Source organism: Haliaeetus leucocephalus, unplaced genomic scaffold (genome assembly GCF_000737465.1).
Source record: "Haliaeetus leucocephalus isolate CR32 unplaced genomic scaffold, Haliaeetus_leucocephalus-4.0 Scaffold0, whole genome shotgun sequence".
Lineage (NCBI taxonomy): Eukaryota > Metazoa > Chordata > Aves > Accipitriformes > Accipitridae > Haliaeetus > Haliaeetus leucocephalus.
In genome coordinates, this window is record NW_010972436.1 from 28,685,792 (window position 1) to 28,703,722 (window position 17,931).

Genomic DNA, 17,931 nt, shown 5'->3' on the forward strand with positions numbered 1-17,931 from the left:
GGGGTGGATGGGATGGGGACTTGGCGGCTCCCCCCAGGGGGCTCCGGGGGGGTGCACGGTCCCCTCCTCGGCTTTTCGGGAGGGTCCTCCTGGGCAGGGGATGGAGGGTTTTGTGCCCGTGTGGGTACAAGAGTGAGAAAAAAAAAAGAAAAAAAATTTAAAAATAAAATTTAAAAAAAAGCCAAACCCCGAGGATTTCAGAACATTTCGCGGAGTAAGTGAAAAGCGGTTTTGCCGCGGGGAAAAAAAAAAAAAAAAGAATCTAAAATAAACTACTTTAAGGAGGGGGGGGAGCGATCTTTCAGCCCCACGCTTTCATGCCTTACTCAATCGGCTTTTTGAAACTGCAGATCCTTTGAGACAGAGAGGGAGAGAGAAGCAAAAATCCCTATTTGTAACAAAAACACCCTGCAACCTGGAAGGCTGGCAGAATAAACCTATTGTGGAGCTGAAACGCGCCGGGATATACAGGCAAAAATCCCCCAGAGTACCACTGTTTGCGAAAAGGTAATTGCTGAGTGAAAATATCTCCAAGTTTTCGCTTTTTTTAACTTTCGACTTTGCGATTTGTTTGCATACCGAAAAGAGAAGACGAAAAAAAAAAAGCTTCTTTTTTTTTTTTCCCGCCCCCCCAAACCCCTCTGAAACCTAAAAGATAAAATTACTGGATCTAAAAATAAAGCAGTGGTTAAAAGCCTCCCCCACCCTCTCCAATCTCCCACCCCTTCCACCCCTCTCTCGCCTTCTCCCTCCCTCCCTCCCTCCCTCGCTCTCTCCCTCTTTCTGTGTGTTTGCGTTTGACAAAGAAATTATTTGAACTTCCCACTGCCTCATAAAAAGGAAACAGAAGAGCAGTTTTGACATATGGATGTGATTTTTTCTGCTCGGAGACAGATGCACACGGAAAACAAACAGCACCAGGGGCTGCAGCTCTGAAGCGAGCGAAGTCGCTTCGCTTCACATGGGCTCCTCGGTCGCGTTTCGGGAGCTGCCCAGATCTCCAGCCATGAGAAAACGAAGCAAAGGACCGGGGTTTCTTGTCATGTGCCTTTCTGGCTAAAACTGTGGAAACAAACAAACAATCAAACAAACACCAATTCTGGAAGGGGGGGGGGGGGGGGGGGGGAAGAGAAGGAGAACTCATCTGCGAGCGGAGCGCTGGAAGACCTCTCGTCCTCCTACTTCCCTGAGCGAGCTTGGATGCTGGAAGAAGCCTCTTGGATATGGGATCATATCTGGTTTATCACAGTCTGGGTTTGATCCTCTGCTGCTCCGTATTGAGCTCAGTCTACGCTCTGGTGAGTCCCTCAATCTTTTCCCCTTCGCATTCTTGAACGAGCTGCGCGGCTGTTTCCTTGATGAGTAATTCACTGTATCAAGGATTTAGAAGGCAGAGCGCTGGGCTTTTTTTGTTTTTTTTTTTCCAGCCCAGTGGCTTATTTCGCTGGCAGATAGTATGTGCAGTTGGTCTCGGAGTTGCTGCACCAGATGAAATTAAAATGTCTGTGCTTCCCAAAGAGTTTGAATCACTTTTAAACCCCTCCAGACAGGAACGCGTGCAGTTTGACAGGGGTTTGGGGAATTAATTAAAAGGCACCTATGGGTAAAAGGCAACTTCTCCTTTTTTTTTTCTTTTTTTTATCCACGCCCCTCCCCAAGATGACAAATTTAATTTTAATTTAATCTTCTTAATCTGCAAATCTGCCTAATCTCAGCAAAACAGTGCCTTCCTCTTTGGGACTGAATTTGGAGAGGACCTTAGAGTTCAGGGCTTGCAGACAGTTTACACTCCCGAGCATGAAAGTAGTATTAACCCTTTGCTACTTGGCACTATTTTCACCTGTTCCCGCACACACCGAGAGAGAATATCTCTCCAGAGGTAGCAAAAAGGGCTAAAGTCTGTCAAAACTGCCTTGATGGTGGTGACGGGGAATGGGCTAAGATCTACAGACACCCCTCTGCAGCCCCAGGTGGTCTCCAAAGCCCTTCTGCAGAAGTGAAGGGAAATGTCATACAGAATCAGCCACCAGATATTAACCCACCGATGGGCACGCTGCTTTGACACGTGCTCTCCTTGCTTTCTCCATCCCTGGAACCACCACTACTGCTAGCATTTCCCAGTGCCTTCTGGCGTAGGAAGGGGCACGACCACCACCTAAAGCGGCGTGTGCTTTCCATGAGGGATGGAGATGTGTTGTTTGAAAGGGAGTGGGCTCACCCTGACCCTGGCTCCGGCCAGGACCTCCCTGACCCTCCAGGAACCATCACCCTGGGCTCTGTCCCCTGGATTTGGTAGGGTTGCTTGGGACCTTGTGCAGGTTGGTAGGGAGGGTACTTCCCCCAGACGTCCAGCATCGTGCTGGAGGGAACCATCTCATCAATAAATGAGAAGAAACAGCTCCTTGGAAAACAATCACTGTTGCAGTCCATCCCTGTCTTGCTCTGTCTCTAAGCACAAATAAACCTTTCAAAACCCCAAGAAAATTGGGGAAATTGGGAGGACCACTTGTAGAGTTCTTGAGGGTTTAGTGACGGTTGAGGTTTCTCCCCTGTTCTGGGGTAGGATTAGCATCTCTGTGACCATGGCTGACTTCGGGGCCATATTGTGACTTTGGGTAGGTCCCGTAGCACCTGCTACCCCCCACATCCACAGCCCTGCTGCCGCTGAAGTCAGCACCAAAATTCCCACTAGCTTTGGTGTCTTAGTTGGTACCAGTGAAAATCAGGTTCGTGAAACAGCCAGATTGGAGCTCAGCAAACTTCAGGACCAGAAAAGCCAGGCGAGGCTGTGGAGTGCATCTCCAGTCCCAGTCCCGGTTTAGTCCCCTCTCCCAGTACATCCCAGTACCTCCAGAAGGTGCAGAGGACCAGCCAGTGAACCAAGTGTCAGCTGTCTCGTGTTCCCAGTGGGTATTTTATTTTTGATACCCCCATCACAACAGACATTTTCAGATCACAAGTGATCTGCTCAGCAGCGTTTGTCGGTGAGAAGGGCTCACAGCTGGAGCAGCTGAGCGTGTCCCATGCACCGGCTCAGGGCGAGCCGGACCTGGGCATAAATCAGGAATAATGCTGCCAGAATCACAGAGGCACAAGAAAGCGGGGAAATTTGCTGGGAAGGGTTAGCTACAGAATGCACGAGAGTATTTCTTCTGTTTTGTGTCCAAAAGCCTGATCCCCTCCTGCACTGATTTAGGGTCCTGCCACTAGAAACCCCAATGGGTTTAATTAGGCCCAGGCTGAAGTTCGTGTTCAGACACTTCCCTTGCTTTTCAAACCCACTATTGACAGCTGAAGGAGTTGCCAGAAGGTTTGAAAAGTTGTCCTGACAATTCAGGGGCTGCAGAGATGTTGTGTGTCCCTTCTAGCATCCACTTAGGCAGAATAAGAAGGTCAGCCCCATGTCATCCCACTGTACAACAACTTGTGAGGCAGGGGACAACTTGCAGGGTGCCTAGAGCCTAATTTTTTTTTTTTTTTTTTTTTTGCTGCTGTTGTTTCTTTCCCAGACTAACTTGGTTTTTAAATGAACTTTGAATACGCAGAATGGTATTGACTGCATGTTTCAGCACAGTGATGTCTTGGTAGCTACACTGTAAGAAGGGTTGTATATATACTTGATATTTGGCTAGCGGGTCTGAGTGTGTTTTATGTGCTGCCATCAATAGAAGTCACCAAGTGCTTCTCTCCTAAAGCAACAAGTGAAAATCAATGAGGGCAGTTGCAGAAGGATGGGGATGCAAGTACTTAATTTAGAGACAGGTTCCATGGCAGCTTTGGGCTAAGCTAAAAGTGGTACCTGATTTTTCACTCCCCCAGCAGAGCAAAGCAAAGTTCTGTTGTGGGGTTGGAGTCAGGAGGATTCCCGCAGACTGAGGCAGTCGACCGCTCAGAGCTTCAGGGCACAATTCATCTGTCTGAGGCTGGAAGACTTGAATCTTTAGAGCTGTGACCCTAATTGCTGGGCTTTTTGCAGCTCGGTCGCTTTGCATCTGAGAGTTGGTGATGCCGAGATCGGGAAGAGCACGATGCGACCTAAATCTGAAGCTGTCGGTCCCGTTATTTCTTTTTGTCAGCCACCAAAGATGATAGTAAAGGCACTTTTTGAAGCAAGAGTGCTGAAGCAGGGATGGGAAATAGTTTCTCTGATGGCCTATGGCACTGGAACATCATGGGGCAGGACGCTGGCAGCTGAATCACTTCTCCGCAGCACACGGGCTGCGTGTCCCTGCATTAACTGTAAACCAGGGTGGGAAATTCAGCACACAGAAAAATGCTGTGGGAGTGAGTCCTCTCAGAATTACAAGTGTGTGTGCAGAATTCGTGTGTCCCCCCGCTTCCCCCTCTGAGCCTGCAGCCACGCAAAATCCATAGCGAGGTCAGCATCCCTGCCCTGAGCTTTTGAGGGGCAGCTGAGGGACAGATGGCCAGCTTTGATGTGGGGTGAAGTATTGGGCGAAGATCTGCTCTCCTCCAACTCCCCTGGTAATCCAGAGAAGTCCTCCCTAAACAGCAAGGGTGAAGGGATAGATTTGGGTTAATTCTGCTATTTGGTCCAAGGGCTGGGGAAGGAAGGTTGGTCTGAGGCAGAGAGCCCTGCAAACATGGGCTTGAAAAGAAGATGTGTGCAAAAGGAGCTTTAAAAGTAGAGTCCGACACCAGCAGGGCATGGGAGAAGTTAAGATGTAGGCATTATGATTTTACCTGAAAGGTGCTGCCAGATCTCCTTGCAGAAAAACCTCCCCATGTCCCACTCCCAGCCGAAAGCCCCATGGTTTGCTCTGCTGACCCCTTCGGTTTTCACTTTGTTTCCTCTTCTTGCCAGTCTCAGCCTGGCAGCCCCCAACCCAGTTGTCACTGGAGGAGATATTCTGCATCATCATCATCATCATCATCATCATCATCATAGTAATAATAATAATAATAAAGCCACCAGCTTTCTGCAAGGCTTTGGATCAAAATAGCTCTGTTTTGGGAAACAGGTATCAGGCTAAGCCAGGAGCAGTCAGCTGAGCTCAACATGACCCGGGAAAGCAGGTCCATGTGGGGTATGAAACGGGTAGCAAAAGGCACTCCCGCTTTACTGGGGGGGGGTCTCGCCTTTCAGCAGCGCTCAGGGCTTTGCAGAAGTTGCTGCACATTTTGGGGGAACGCGTTTTGGCAGCAGAACGTTCTCGACCCCTTTCTGTCTGCTGCAGCCTGCGGTTCCCCAGCCCTGGCCCCGCTCAGGCTGCTTGGGCAACGGAGAAGTTTCCCTCTGGTTTTGCAGAGAGGCTGTAGCACTCCCCCAGAAATTCAAGGGGTGTCAGGAAGGGATTTGGAGCCCTTTCTTGCAGGCATAACCCAAAAACACAGGGACAAGCTCAGCCAGGTCACCTGCAGAAGGGTCCCAGCCCAAGGGAGCTGCATCCACACCAGCATTGGTGTTGATCTCTGGTAGGAAGGTCTGGTATAAATCAGAAAGTTCACACCAGAGTGATACTCAGGTCACCGGTGCTCAGACGACAAAGCAGCTGGGTTACGGAGGTGCTGGATGGTGTTTGGCTCTTCGACTCGTTTCTTGTTTTTCCCCCAATCAGACCCGCATCTTCATAGATCGGGAAAGGGGAAGGATTTGAAGTTGAATAATTTCTAGTTGGAAGGGAAACATAATCATATTCTGCCTTAGAACACAGCCCATAATAAAAAGAATAATAATAATAATAAAATAATCCTATATAGAGATCCTGCAAATCCCGACTAGCTGTCTAACTTCATTAAATAAAGACAGGCTCCAAGTGCAGAGAAACAATGTCAGAAATGTTCTTTTCTCCACACACGCTTGGGAGCGTGCCCATCCCTGCCCCGTGTATTTATGAAAGATACGATTTTTGTTATTGTACTTCGGGATTAGCAGATATCCCTGGACTATAAAATACTCAACCGCAAAATATAAAGCAAACAAGCTTCTGCGTCAGGGTAATGCATGGGCTGTGATTTCATCCCAAGCAAGCCAAAAAAAGTTCAGCTGCCCGGTGGCAAGTCTGACCCGAGCAGGCTGGGTTTGGTGTGAGCTCCTTGCATCGGGAAGAGGAAAAGCAACAGGGCAACTGTGCACGCAAGGGGGGTCAAGGCTGGAGGAAATGAAATCCGAGGTGTGCCTTTCAGGTCCGGGCAGTTGTTGTTTGGTTTCTGGCCTCCTAGAAATAGCCTCGGAGTGGTGCTTTGAGACCAGGGGGATTATTCTGGCTAGGGCGGTGTGTCTGCGGTCCCGGAGGGGTACCCCCAGCCCAGACAGCTCAAGCCCAGACAGCTGCTGCCCTTGCCGCTGCCGCCCTGTGCTCCCACGTCCCTTTGAAAAATGATGCTGAGAGTCGTCCCACAGCTGTGGGTCTTGTATCGTCTCTTTTCCTGGGCTGGGTGTACCGGTAAGGGACCCTCCGAGTGTGTAAAGATGCTGGCTGGAGGATTTCCTTCTGCTTGGGAAATGCACGGCTCAGCCCCTCGACCAAATTCAGTTGAAATCAGTCCCTGGTTTGCAAAGTTATTTGAGGCACAGACACAAGACTCATCACACTGAAACCCCCAAATCGCAGCTATTCCCTCCGACCAAGCAGTGTGGGGTGAGGTGGTAACGCACCTCTCCTGGCGCTGGGATGTAAGGCTGGAGGAATCCCACTCCTTGGAGTCCATGGCAGAGCTATGGCTCCAGCTAAACCCTGCAGTCATTGAATTTTCTTTGTGCCTAAAAACCAGGAGGAGGGAATAGCAGAGCCAGACTACAGCTGCCTCCAACTTAAACCCTTCCCGGGAACTGGCCCTCGTTGCTGCTGAATGGCTCCATCCTCATCCCACTCGGCTGGGAGAGGGCGACGAAGTCCGCCGTGTCTTTAGGTACTCACTAGACTGTGCAGCTTTCTGACCCCACGGCTGTTGCTGGGCTCATCTCAGCCTTTTGAGCTCTGATCCCTCCAAACCCCCTCTCCCCCTGACACTGGCCGGATCAAAGGGAGAAGCCAGCAGGGATCCCCCACCCTTTTGGATGGGCTGTTTCTCTGCAAAAGGGCAAGCATAGAGGGGTTTGTCTGTCTGCTCAGCTCCTGCTGCAAGTGAAATTTTGGTGTCTCTCAATTAGTAACCAACAACAAAAAAAAAGGCAAAGAAAACTCGTTCCTTAGGGCAAGCCCTGACCAAAAGAAAGAACTCAACAGGATCGGCCTGTGTTAAAGCTTAGACCATAACAAAGATACTTCGCCTCGACATGGAGAATGTGCTTTCTCCCTCTGCAGCCACTTGACTGTTATAATATCATTTGGCTATCTCAACCCCTAACACCTCAAACCTCAGCTGGCCTTGCAAGAGCTCCTGTACTATAGATGATCTTTGTGTTGCACCTTTCGTGACGTGGCAATAAACAAATAACCCTTGGGGCTGAAACTCAGCCAGCAGAATATCTGGTGGGTCAGACTGAGCTTTGCTGTCTTGTGTCTTGGGAAGAAAACACCCAAAACTCATGCTTGATATACCTGGCTTGGCATTAACCCCTTTATTTCCACTGAGGCCAGGCTGACCCTTGACAGTGATTAGAGGGGCTCTGTGTTTTAGGGTTTTGCTTTACCTTTGGAGGCTCAACTTGGACTGACTTCCAGAAACCTGATTTTCAAGAAAGGAAAATTTGGGACTGATGGCATCCTCTTAACAGATCATACTTTGTTCCTCCTGTAACACAAATCCCTCTGACAGCATTCAGGTGATAGTTCAGTTGTTGAAATCTTCTGCAAGGCTGGCCTGTCTTTCTGGCCACATTTTTCCCTTTACCCAGCAAAGCAGAAAGTGGACTTCTCTGCCCCTTTTCCCTCTCACCCCTGCAGCATCTGTGGTTCAAGGCATTTCAGCAGCACAGGGATTGTACTCCTGTCTCCCTTCTTCCCTCCTGACCGTGTGCACCCTTCCATGAGCTGATTCAACTCACTGAGCTTGCACAAAACTAAGCCAAGATGGAAAAATGAAAATAAGTGTAGGAGAAGGTTTGTAGCTGGGTCAGTGAATGGCTTCTGCACAACAAAGTCTTGCATAAATCACCGAGAGGCGCGAGGGAGAGATTGGGTCACGGAGGTGGGCACAAGAAGGCATGAGTGGCCAGCAACGTGTGCAGGTTTGCCCTGACACCGTGGTTGTACAGTCATGTTACTCTGGCATAAAGCCCCCCCAAATCCTCCACTTGACAGATCCACACCCCATCCTTGTTGTACCTCCCGTTCCTTGGCAATAAATACACGTACAGCAATGTGAGCCACGGGGCTCAGTGGGAGCTCAGCGTAGGCTTCGTGCTACCTCCGAACCTCCCCTCCATCAGCCACACCATCTGATCATTAGCACGCTCCTTGGCAGAGTTTTCGTCTGAGCAGGTGAGTCCTGCAGACCGTGGCAAGTGGTGGCGCAGGATAACGTAGGTCGGGGGTATTGGATATGACTACCCTCTTGGGTTTGCGGGGGGGGGAATGAATTCAGGCTTGTAGACATGAGGTGTGCTGTGCCGCTTGGCTTCAGGGTCAGAGGACAGGACCCAGCCCTTGTATTTAGCAGTTCAGACATAAACAGGGACTTCCAAGACTCAGAAGTGGCCCAGACAAGCTGAGATACAGCACAGTTGGTACCTACTTACCTGCTTTCTGGTCTGTTGCTTGCAGGGATGGTGAAATGGCCAAGCCAAACCGTTCCCCCTATGTCCAAGTAGAGGAAGGTGTTGAGCCAGGCAGGACTAGGCAATGCAGCCCTCCTGCCCTAGCCCACCTCTCTGACCCCATCAAAGTGCAGAACAAGTGAACCTTCAAAGTCCAAAGGTATTTGGTGTCTTTGAGTCTGTCTACCCTAACGACCTCGAGTATCGGCCATCTGTCAGATAAGGGCAGCTCATCAAAAGGAGACTTGGCCCCTCGAAAAAGACCTCCTCCTAGATCAGTGTCTGGGGCAAGGGCTGGAGACAGGAGTTGCTGTCTCAGCACGCAAGGCAGGTTGGTTATCTCATTTTTCACATGGCTGCCCTGTTGCTAATCAGGGTTCCTCGATGTTATCTTTATTTCAGTCTCCCTTCCCCTCTCTCCAAGCATTTCAGTCTATTTATCTGCTTGGTTTTGCCACACTGAGAGCAAGAAGCAGCCTCAATTGCATCTGTAAAGGCAGGTTTGAAAGTCACTGGGTGTCCTTAGAAAACCTTCTCTTCCCTTCACTGAACTTTAGCTTGGGACCTAAATCATTTTTTTCGTATGTTTTAGTAGAAAAGAGAGTGGTATGCAAAACTTAGCTCATGCTTGCCATGGGTTAAGGGATGAGGCACTTTGTAAGGAGCAGCAGACGGTAGGGAACTACCACCTCTTGGGCATGTGGCAGAGGACAAATAATCAATTAACTGAGACTCAGTGGGGCTTTGGTTGACTCTGCCGCTGTTTAGGACTACTAGTAAGTCACGTAATCATTATCTTCTTGCCTTCACTTATTCATCTGGTTTATATGCCTTGAGCACTCAAGGGATTGCAGCAACCCAGGAGAGCCCCCAGCCCATCCTGTACACTAACCACAGGAATGGTGCTGGTAGCAGATACGGAGTGGGACATTTCTTGGTTCAGGAGGAGAAGGAGGGTTTCAGAAGCTGGAAACACCCTGGCCCTGCTCTGCCCAGGAAGACTGGGACTCCTGGACTTGGGAGCATCATTTGAACCTGATTTTGTTCACGCTTTCCTGCACTGTGTTGTTCCCCTGCCTCACCTCCCCGCTGCGGTGACAGCCTGCTCTGCCATTTCTGTCTCTGTCTTTGGCCTTTCTTTCACAAGGCTAGGCAGAAAGAAATCAACATTTTTGACCAACCTGGAAGGCACAAGGGGCTGCATTCAGACCTCTCCCTGTAGGCACATGGAAGCCCACCAAAAGACAAGGCTGACTCTGGGTCGTGCACAGGCTCCGTTGCACCCAGACCGTGTTACTGCCACTTCCCTTACCCGCACGACCTGAGAATGGTCTCTAACCCACTTTATTTCGGGGGGTAGTGGGGGTCCTGGGACAGCTCAGCTGTAGGAAACCATAGGCTGACCTGCAGAGTAATTAATTCATTGCTGTTGTGAATAAAAACATGCAATGCCTGATCTCCTCCAGGAGCAAATAGCCAGTCACCTCTCTTGTTTTGCAAAGATACAAATCAAATTCCAAAATTCAGTGGAACCACTGGACTGATTTCCATGGACTTCACATGCTATTTCCATCTATCCCACTTTTATTGCCTAAACTCCTTCTTCACCCCAACCTTACCTTGACTTTCCTCTCGACTCCTACATCGCAAACCACTTCTCCTTTCAGATAATGAGCAATCGCAGCTAAAGTAGCTTTGAGACACCGGCTATGGCGAGTGATTGCAAGGAAATGACCTGTTTCTCCTGGCTGCACTCGAAGAGTAAGATCAATAAAGCAACATTACACAGCATATCTATTTTGTGGTTAGCAATTTCACTCAGCTCAGTAAAAATACAGCAAAAAAAAAAATTTAAAATAAAAGTGGGAGGGAGCTGGTAAGCGGTGGGACTGCTAAGAGATGACTAACATCTAGAGCTTCAAAAGCTAGAATTGCTGGCTTATCAAGAGCCGTCAGCTTATGAAGCCTTTTAACCTCTCAGAGTTGATATCCCCAAAGTTTTCTCTGAGCTTGTGTTTTCTTCCAGTGCCCTCGAGGTTACACTCACAGAATTGCTTGCTCTAAAATGGCTTCTTCAGTAAGGAGAGGAGACTAGGAGTTGAGATTTAGCTCTCCCATTGATTTTCTGCGTGCTTTCAGGCGTTTCTTGCTCTGTATGTGCAGCAATGGCACAGAAGACTTGTGGGAATGAAGGTGGACTCTGTGCCTTTGAAAACGTGGTTTATTTTTATTGTTCTTCCCAGAAAAGGATAAAAGAAAGGCACTGAGGTGGAAACATTTTCCCAGTCTAAATAGCCATGGTTACTAAAACACACACCCGTAGGTGGTCAGAGGGTCTGATGCACTGTATCTAATGCAGATGTGGCTTATTTTCACTTTTACTAAATTACCAGGACTGTTTACCCAGGCTAGCCACTGGATGGGGACAAAGCAGGATAGGGCTGATTTCCCTTGCTTGGCTTTAGATGTCAGCAGTGGGTGTCCGCGCATCTCAGAGCTGCCCCATGTCCTCAAGGGACCCGCGGAGCTGCAGAGCATCCCGCCACAGATCAGCTCCTCTGTGACGGCACCCCACAGAACCCGGGTGGGCTTCCAGATCTTATTTCCTCAGCTACCAAAGACGCAGGGTTTGGTACAAAACTGTTATGTATGGGTGCATATACAAAAGTGAGCGTGCGGGTATAACGGCATGGCTCTGACTCATGCCGTAGCATTGTTAAACAGTCTCGAGCATCCCACCAGATGATCCCACTGCAGAGTACCAGCTTCATCTCCAATTCATTTCCCACCATGACTGGTGTTTCTCCGTCAGCCTTTCACCACCACAATGAAGCATGTTTGTTGTTTTTTTCTGTTTCATTCCTGGGATCAGATTTTCTCCGTGATTTGCCTTAACCTCATCATAGAAACCACAAAGCTCAAGGGGCCAGAGCCTTCTGCTGGCGTAAATCAGTGGTATTCCTGTGGAGTGCAGAAGGGCCAAGAGAATCTCATCTGATGTCAATCAGTGTCACTGCAGGGAAATAAGGAGAGAGCCGGAGGGTAAATTGGAGAAGCCTAACTGCACATGCTGGTCCTGGTCTCCTGGCCCTGGGTTGCATCTGGATGGGAAGGGAGAGGATTCTGCAAATTGAGAGGTCTGGGTCAGATAACAAGCCCCCAGTTTCCAGATGCTTCTCCAAACCATGTTCGGCCATGCTTCAGTAGCTTATTTTGTGGCTGGCTGCCTTGTGCAATGAATGCCTTCTTGAAAGCGCTTAAACAAGAGCAGTTTTGGGGGGGGGAGCTGAAAGGGGAGAGTGTCGCTCCTGTTTCTGGCTATGGTGGCAGTGGGGAAGGATGATAAGCATGCTGGCAGGCTGGATTTTTCAAACCACAGGCCGGAGCTGAATTCAGCTGTGGATTTGGATCCATTCTTACAGGATGCCAAATCATGATGTCTGAATCTCTGAGATTTGAGCAAATTTTGCATCAGTGTTTAAAGCAGACTGTGCAATAGATGATTGCTTTTTCTTCTCTCCTACCCAAATTTTCGTACTAATTTTGCCCTTGCATCCCTTGGTGTCATTGACAAGGTTGGTGTGATCAACAAATTGAACTTTAAGTGCCTTTTGCACATATTTTGTAGGACAGGAAGTGGGAAATCAGGCCACTCAAAGTTACAGCTATTGTGTACTCCTAATTTACTCTATCATCAGCAAAAGATGACTCAGGTTTACAGAGGAGCAGGGGGCGGGGAGAGTGCTTCAGCTGGTGAAAATGGAACAGAGTCAGCCCTTGTTTTGCACCCAGGTAAGGGTCTGGCCCTGGTTCGGTGCCAACAAGTCTGAACACAAAGAGGATCTCCGTAGGGGTCAATACGGGCATGAGCTTGGCTGACCTGACTCAGCGCTTCCTGGGGTGATAAGGGCTCTGAGTTACCCAGATAAGCAGAACAATGGCCAAGCCAAAGGGTGAACTGACTGCCATCCCATGAGCAGAGCTGAGCGGAGGAGAGGCCTGAGGTGGAATAGGAGCAGACAGCCCAGGTAGATCCCTGCATCCTTCTGTTTGCAGTTTTCCTGTTTCTGCTGCCATGAAGGTGAATCACCCATCCCTCCTGTAACTGCAATGCAGCCAAATCTGCTGCAAAACAACTGTCAGAACTGTCACTGGGAGCACGCACGGGTGAAGGTCCACAGGGTGTGCACAGAGACCTTTCCCAGCCTGGTGCCTAAATCCTTTCTACCTGCTGACAGTGCCAGCCTTCATTATCAGCACTGTCAGTCCTCCAGAAGAACCAATTACGCATCGTCTCACTGCTGTGGCAGTAACTTTTGCTTTTCTTCTGGATTTCCTTATTCATCACTTTCCCTTTTGCCTCTTGGTAACACCGTTATGCCCAACACCCCCAAGTCCTTCTCCTCATGGTTGCTCTCAATCCATTCATGGCCAGCCTGTATTTGTGCTTGGGATTGCCCTGACCCATGTGCAGGACCCTGCACTTGGCCTTGCTGAACTTCATGAGATTCGCATGGGCCCACCTCTCAAGCCTGTCAAGGTCCCTCTGGATGGCAGAGGGCAGATAAGCCCCCAGCTTTCAAAACAGACATCTAAAATGAAATGGAAGGGAAGAATACTCCAATGGGAAGTACCTTCTTAGGGTTCAGAGTTAACACCCTGTAGAAAGTGGACCAGGCAAACATCTGTAGTTCATACCTCCAAAAGCATCAGGTTGGGAAGCTCATGTTTCCCAGAAAGCCTTCAGGGCAATGCAAAGCAGAATGAACTGGGAAGAGAAGGCTGTTTGACCCATAAAATCCCAGCATTTTGTGTCTTCTTTTCCAGCCTTGTTGCTGCAAGGTTGGGGAAAATGAGCATGACAGACACTGGAACAGGTCCCACACCTCCTACAAATCACCTGGTTCATGGCTGGAAACATGGTGCTTAGGAAGGCAAAGCTGGTATCTCTGGCTTGTTGCAACACAAAGATGATATTTCTAGTGAAGACAGGTCATGAGATGGCAGGTGATAAGACCATTTTGGGGAGGGTCCGAGGCCTTAGATTAAAGCCTTGGGTTGGTATTTGAACCCTGGAACAGGGTAGGGGTATGTACAAGCGTACAGGGAGGCGACATTCCTATGCCAAGGGCTGGCAGTGCTTCGATGGGGCAAGAGGGTCTTTTTGAACCGGGCAAGGGAGAGGAAGCATTGAGGACCAGGGCTTTTCCTCCAGTCCACGAGAAGGATGGACAAGAGAGGACAGACGAGACACTGTCACTGCCTAAAGAAGCTCCCAGCTGACAGGGTTTTGCCTTTACTAATAAGAAAAAACAGGCAGACCAGGGACAAAGTGCTGTTCTGCAATCCTCCATGCTGTTTTACTGCCAGCACAGTCCCTGGCATTGCTTTAGCTCTTGCCAGCCCGCACCACCCCAAATAATGCTTAGGCACATTCCAGGTGTACTGTGGGCTGTAGGAGGTGGCTTGAATGAGGCCACGCTGCTCTGGGAAAAAGATACTGTAGACATATGGATGTGGGCATGGGCAAAGGGGACAAGGACCTAGGTGATTTATTTTCTCACACAGGATTAGCTGGTACTTGCGGTCCCATGAGCAGGATCCCACACTGCAGCAGGTCCCGCTCCGCGGGCGCCTGGCTGGATTCCTGCTATAGGCACATCTGAGGCATCAACAGCCCCGAAACAAGGCTCTGTTGGGACCCCCACCACCATTTACCACCCAGTACCCCCGGTGTGTGGGGATGCTTCTATCCCCACAGTGAGGTGCACGGATGCCCCATTGCAACGTGCTCCCGGGTTGATTTGGCCTCTTGCGCTGGGTCCCAGCCTGTGCTTTTCAACCCGGGGACCTTCCTCCTCCTCCCTCCCCTCCATCTCCCGCCAAGGCATTCACGGCCACCGCAGCTTTTCTCCTGGCCGTGCCTTCCCACCGTGGCTCTGAGACCCCCAGCTCCAGGTGAGCAGCACGTCAAGCCCTCCAGTGTCTCCCCTCCATGCCCAGCAAAAGGAGGAGACGAGAAAGATGCCGGAGCTGACTGGCTGGAACTGGGAGGACGTCATGCTCCAGAGCTGCCCGCACCGCACTGAAGGTTTAATGTGCCGTAATCACAGAGCTGGCCTTGTTGTAACGGCACCCCGACCATGCACAGCTCCTGGCTGCTGCTAGCGGCTCCCCCGCTCCCGCGGTTGCTGCCGGGTGGTTTTTTTGGAACTGATCCCCCCACACACACACACACACATGCTCCCCGAGCGAAGGGAGAAGGGGGTCTGCAGGGAGGAGAGGAGAAAAATTGGAGTGGGGCGGCGTCCCCGTCTCGGCCACCGATGGTGCCGACCCTATCGGGTTGTGAATCAGGACATTAATCAGTGTTACGGGGCTTGGGACGGGATCAGATACCTGTGGTTTGAGGCGTGCTGGCAGGGCTCGGCATCGCCGGAGTCATAATACCACACACTGCTCATGAAAGAGCGGAGCTGCGACGTTCCAGGAGGCATGGTGCCGGGAGGGACGACGGGGGACGGGCTGCGGACGGGGGCGGGAAAGGAAAGGCGAAGGGAAGAGGGAAAAAAATAGAAAGAAAGAAAGAAAGAAACCCTCTCCGTGGGTTTCCTGGCTGCTCTGCCTACATAGTACGAGAGGGAGGGCTGCCTGCTTTAAAACTTGCCTGCTGAGCCTCTGCCTTGCCTCTCGCGTCCTCCGTGCAGGGAGTTTTGCCGAGCATCCCTTCCCACCAGCGCTGGCAAGAAAGTGGGGATATGAGAGCATGCAAATTAATTACACCAACCAGGCAGAAGTAGCAGAGGAGTGTGGGAAGGCAAGGCCCTAAAGGCTGGGCCAGGAGCTTGGGAGAGAAATAAATGGGATTCCTGTTCCTGGGAAGGGGGGACCAGAGGAGACAGGGCCCCTCCATTGTCCTTGTGATTGAGGCTGTTCTGCTTTCCAAGGCAGCATGAACCAGGCTCTCAGCCGCGTCTGGCTTTCAGCTGATATTAGGTGTTATAAAGGCTAAGGAAAGCTGTCAGGAGTTCAGGTTTGGGTCCACCCAGGCAGCTTGCAGATCTTTCCATGCCGGTTTCTCCCTGCCCATGACAGGACACCATGGGTGAGCTCACAGGATGGGAGAAAACTGGGGGATCTGTTAAGGCAAACCACATGAAGACAGCGGTGTACCAGCCAGGGTGCAGCCACCTCTGGGGACTACCCTTGAAAAAGCATGCAGCGGTCCCTTGTCTCAGAGCTCCCGCCCAGCCCTCCGTCCTGCCAGTCCCTGAGAGCACAGGCAGGAGAGCTGGCCCAGCCATGCCCAGCACAGGGCATCCCAGGGTGGGAAAAGGATCATAACCCCACGCTGCAAATGCACAAGGCTGGGGGAGTGGGGAGTGTGAAGAGAGAGACAGCTCTGCATTTGCAATCAAGACCCAAGCGTGCCGTGAGGGATTTGTGCGGACGGCTTGGCTATGCAAAATTGTGTTTTCCCTGCTATTTCTGCTGTCTGGAGGGAGGCAGGAGTCCCCATAGCAAGCATGGGGCTGACCATGACGGTCAGGCTTGCTTGGAAGTCAGATGAGATGGAGCTCACCTGTTTTGGAGGCCACAACCTCTCCGTCTTCAAGGGAGAGAGGAAAACCAGTTTTTATCCATAGGCAGCAGAGATCCAGCAAGGATCAGAGATGCTACAGCAGGCGTCTAAAGGGGAGCAGATGAGACACCCCACGGCATGGCTGGTTTCTGCCCTACCCTGGGTGGTGTGAGCTTGTGATTCCGTAGATATCTGCAACGAGGAGAGCTGTATCGCTAGGTCAGACTGAGGCAGAGCAGCCTTCAGGAGACTCCGTGTCTGTCTGCCAGGTACCATCAGTGCCGACTGACACAAACTGCTTCTGCCTGTGGTCTCGGCAGCCGTCAGCCGCCTCCGAACAGGAGGTGCCAGGCCACCCTACAAGGCAAAGCCCAGACCTATTGGCTTAGCATTGCATCTTTCTCCAATTTTTTTTTTCTGTTCTTTACCTGCTTCTGGTTTTGTACTCTTATTGTTGCATCTTTTAACCACAGCGGGCTTTAGGCCATCCTCCCTGTTTTTAAGACAGTGATATTGCGTTTGTGGAATCATGGTTAGCAGTATCAGCAGGATGTTCTCAAAGGCTTCCCGGTTTCCATGAACACTGTCTGTTCTGAATTTATTTTGCTGGTTGATGCCAACAATTGACCTTGTAAGTCTTTTCCCCTCTACCGTGTAGGAAAAAACCTCTTCAGCCTCTGCAGTACAATGGACATCTCTTTCTCCTCCTAATGAAAGAGGATTGAAGGTAGCACCCAGTGCTGCAGTGAAGGACACCCTGTCACAGCAACCCATTTGAACGATTAGAGGTGGAAAATATTCCCAAAATTATGACAGTTCCTTAAAATATCATGAACTTTTCGAAAAGGGGAGGTTTTTATTTCTCTTCCTTTTCCTCCCCTTATTCTGGCACTCTAGAGTTAATAATCTCCAGCTTCTTTCTGCTGCCATGGCAGGTAAATGCTTGCTTTTATTTTAAATATGAGCAGTGTGTCCCCCAACATATGACTCCAGAATCTAAGGCTCAAAGAAAACCAGACTTAAAAAACACCAGATAAAGGAGTGAGAACTCGCAGTCCTGATGCATGGCTGGCTACCCATGTCCTTAAAGGGTAGGGGGAAATTAGTAAGAAAATACTATTATCTTCTTCCTGCACGTCCTTCAGCAAGTCATCCTCTGGAAGGAGTTGACAAAGTAGATGTCTAAAGAGTTTGGGGGAGTTACTGAAAGTAAAAGTTCTTTTGCTGTTTTCTTATTCATCATCTGTGCAGTCACTGTGTGGTAGAGGAAAGTGTCAGGGCAAATTAAAAGAAAACTATAATGTCCTGTGTTTTTGCTCCTCTGGGGATTACTGCTGTGTGTTTTGTTTGTATAAGAATACGTGTTCTTCTGCAAATACCTCAAAAGAAAATTGGTTTCATTGTTCAGTGTTTTGGGGATGATTAGGTCTTCTGTTGCATTTGTGATGTTCAGGGTTAGGAGATCTTGACGCTGAATTTTTCATGTTTAGGTGTGGGAAATGCGCCTTTGGAAAGAGCGAAACCCTGCATTTTGTGGGTGAATTAAAAATTAAAAAAAAAAAAAAAGTCCTGAACGTGACTAAAAGAGGACAGTCATGGTAAGAACCCCAGGGCTAAAAGTGGTCTCTGGGGAATGCAGAGACTGTCTTGGAGTGAGCGCAGGTATTGCAAGCATCTCACAGGGGGA

At 49.9% G+C, this 17,931-nt stretch overlaps 1 protein-coding gene across 1 annotated transcript in view; it reads left to right on the forward strand.

The window, feature by feature from the left end:
* Positions 1 to 1,221: 1,221 nt before the first annotated feature.
* The window catches only part of PTH1R (parathyroid hormone 1 receptor), a 116,518-nt gene continuing 99,808 nt past the window's right edge, over positions 1,222 to 17,931 (forward strand). The window contains exon 1 of the mRNA XM_010561848.1: positions 1,222 to 1,298. Coding sequence (XP_010560150.1) covers positions 1,224 to 1,298 — 75 coding nt within the window. The 5' untranslated portion in view covers positions 1,222 to 1,223. The remainder of the gene's footprint in view (positions 1,299 to 17,931) is intronic.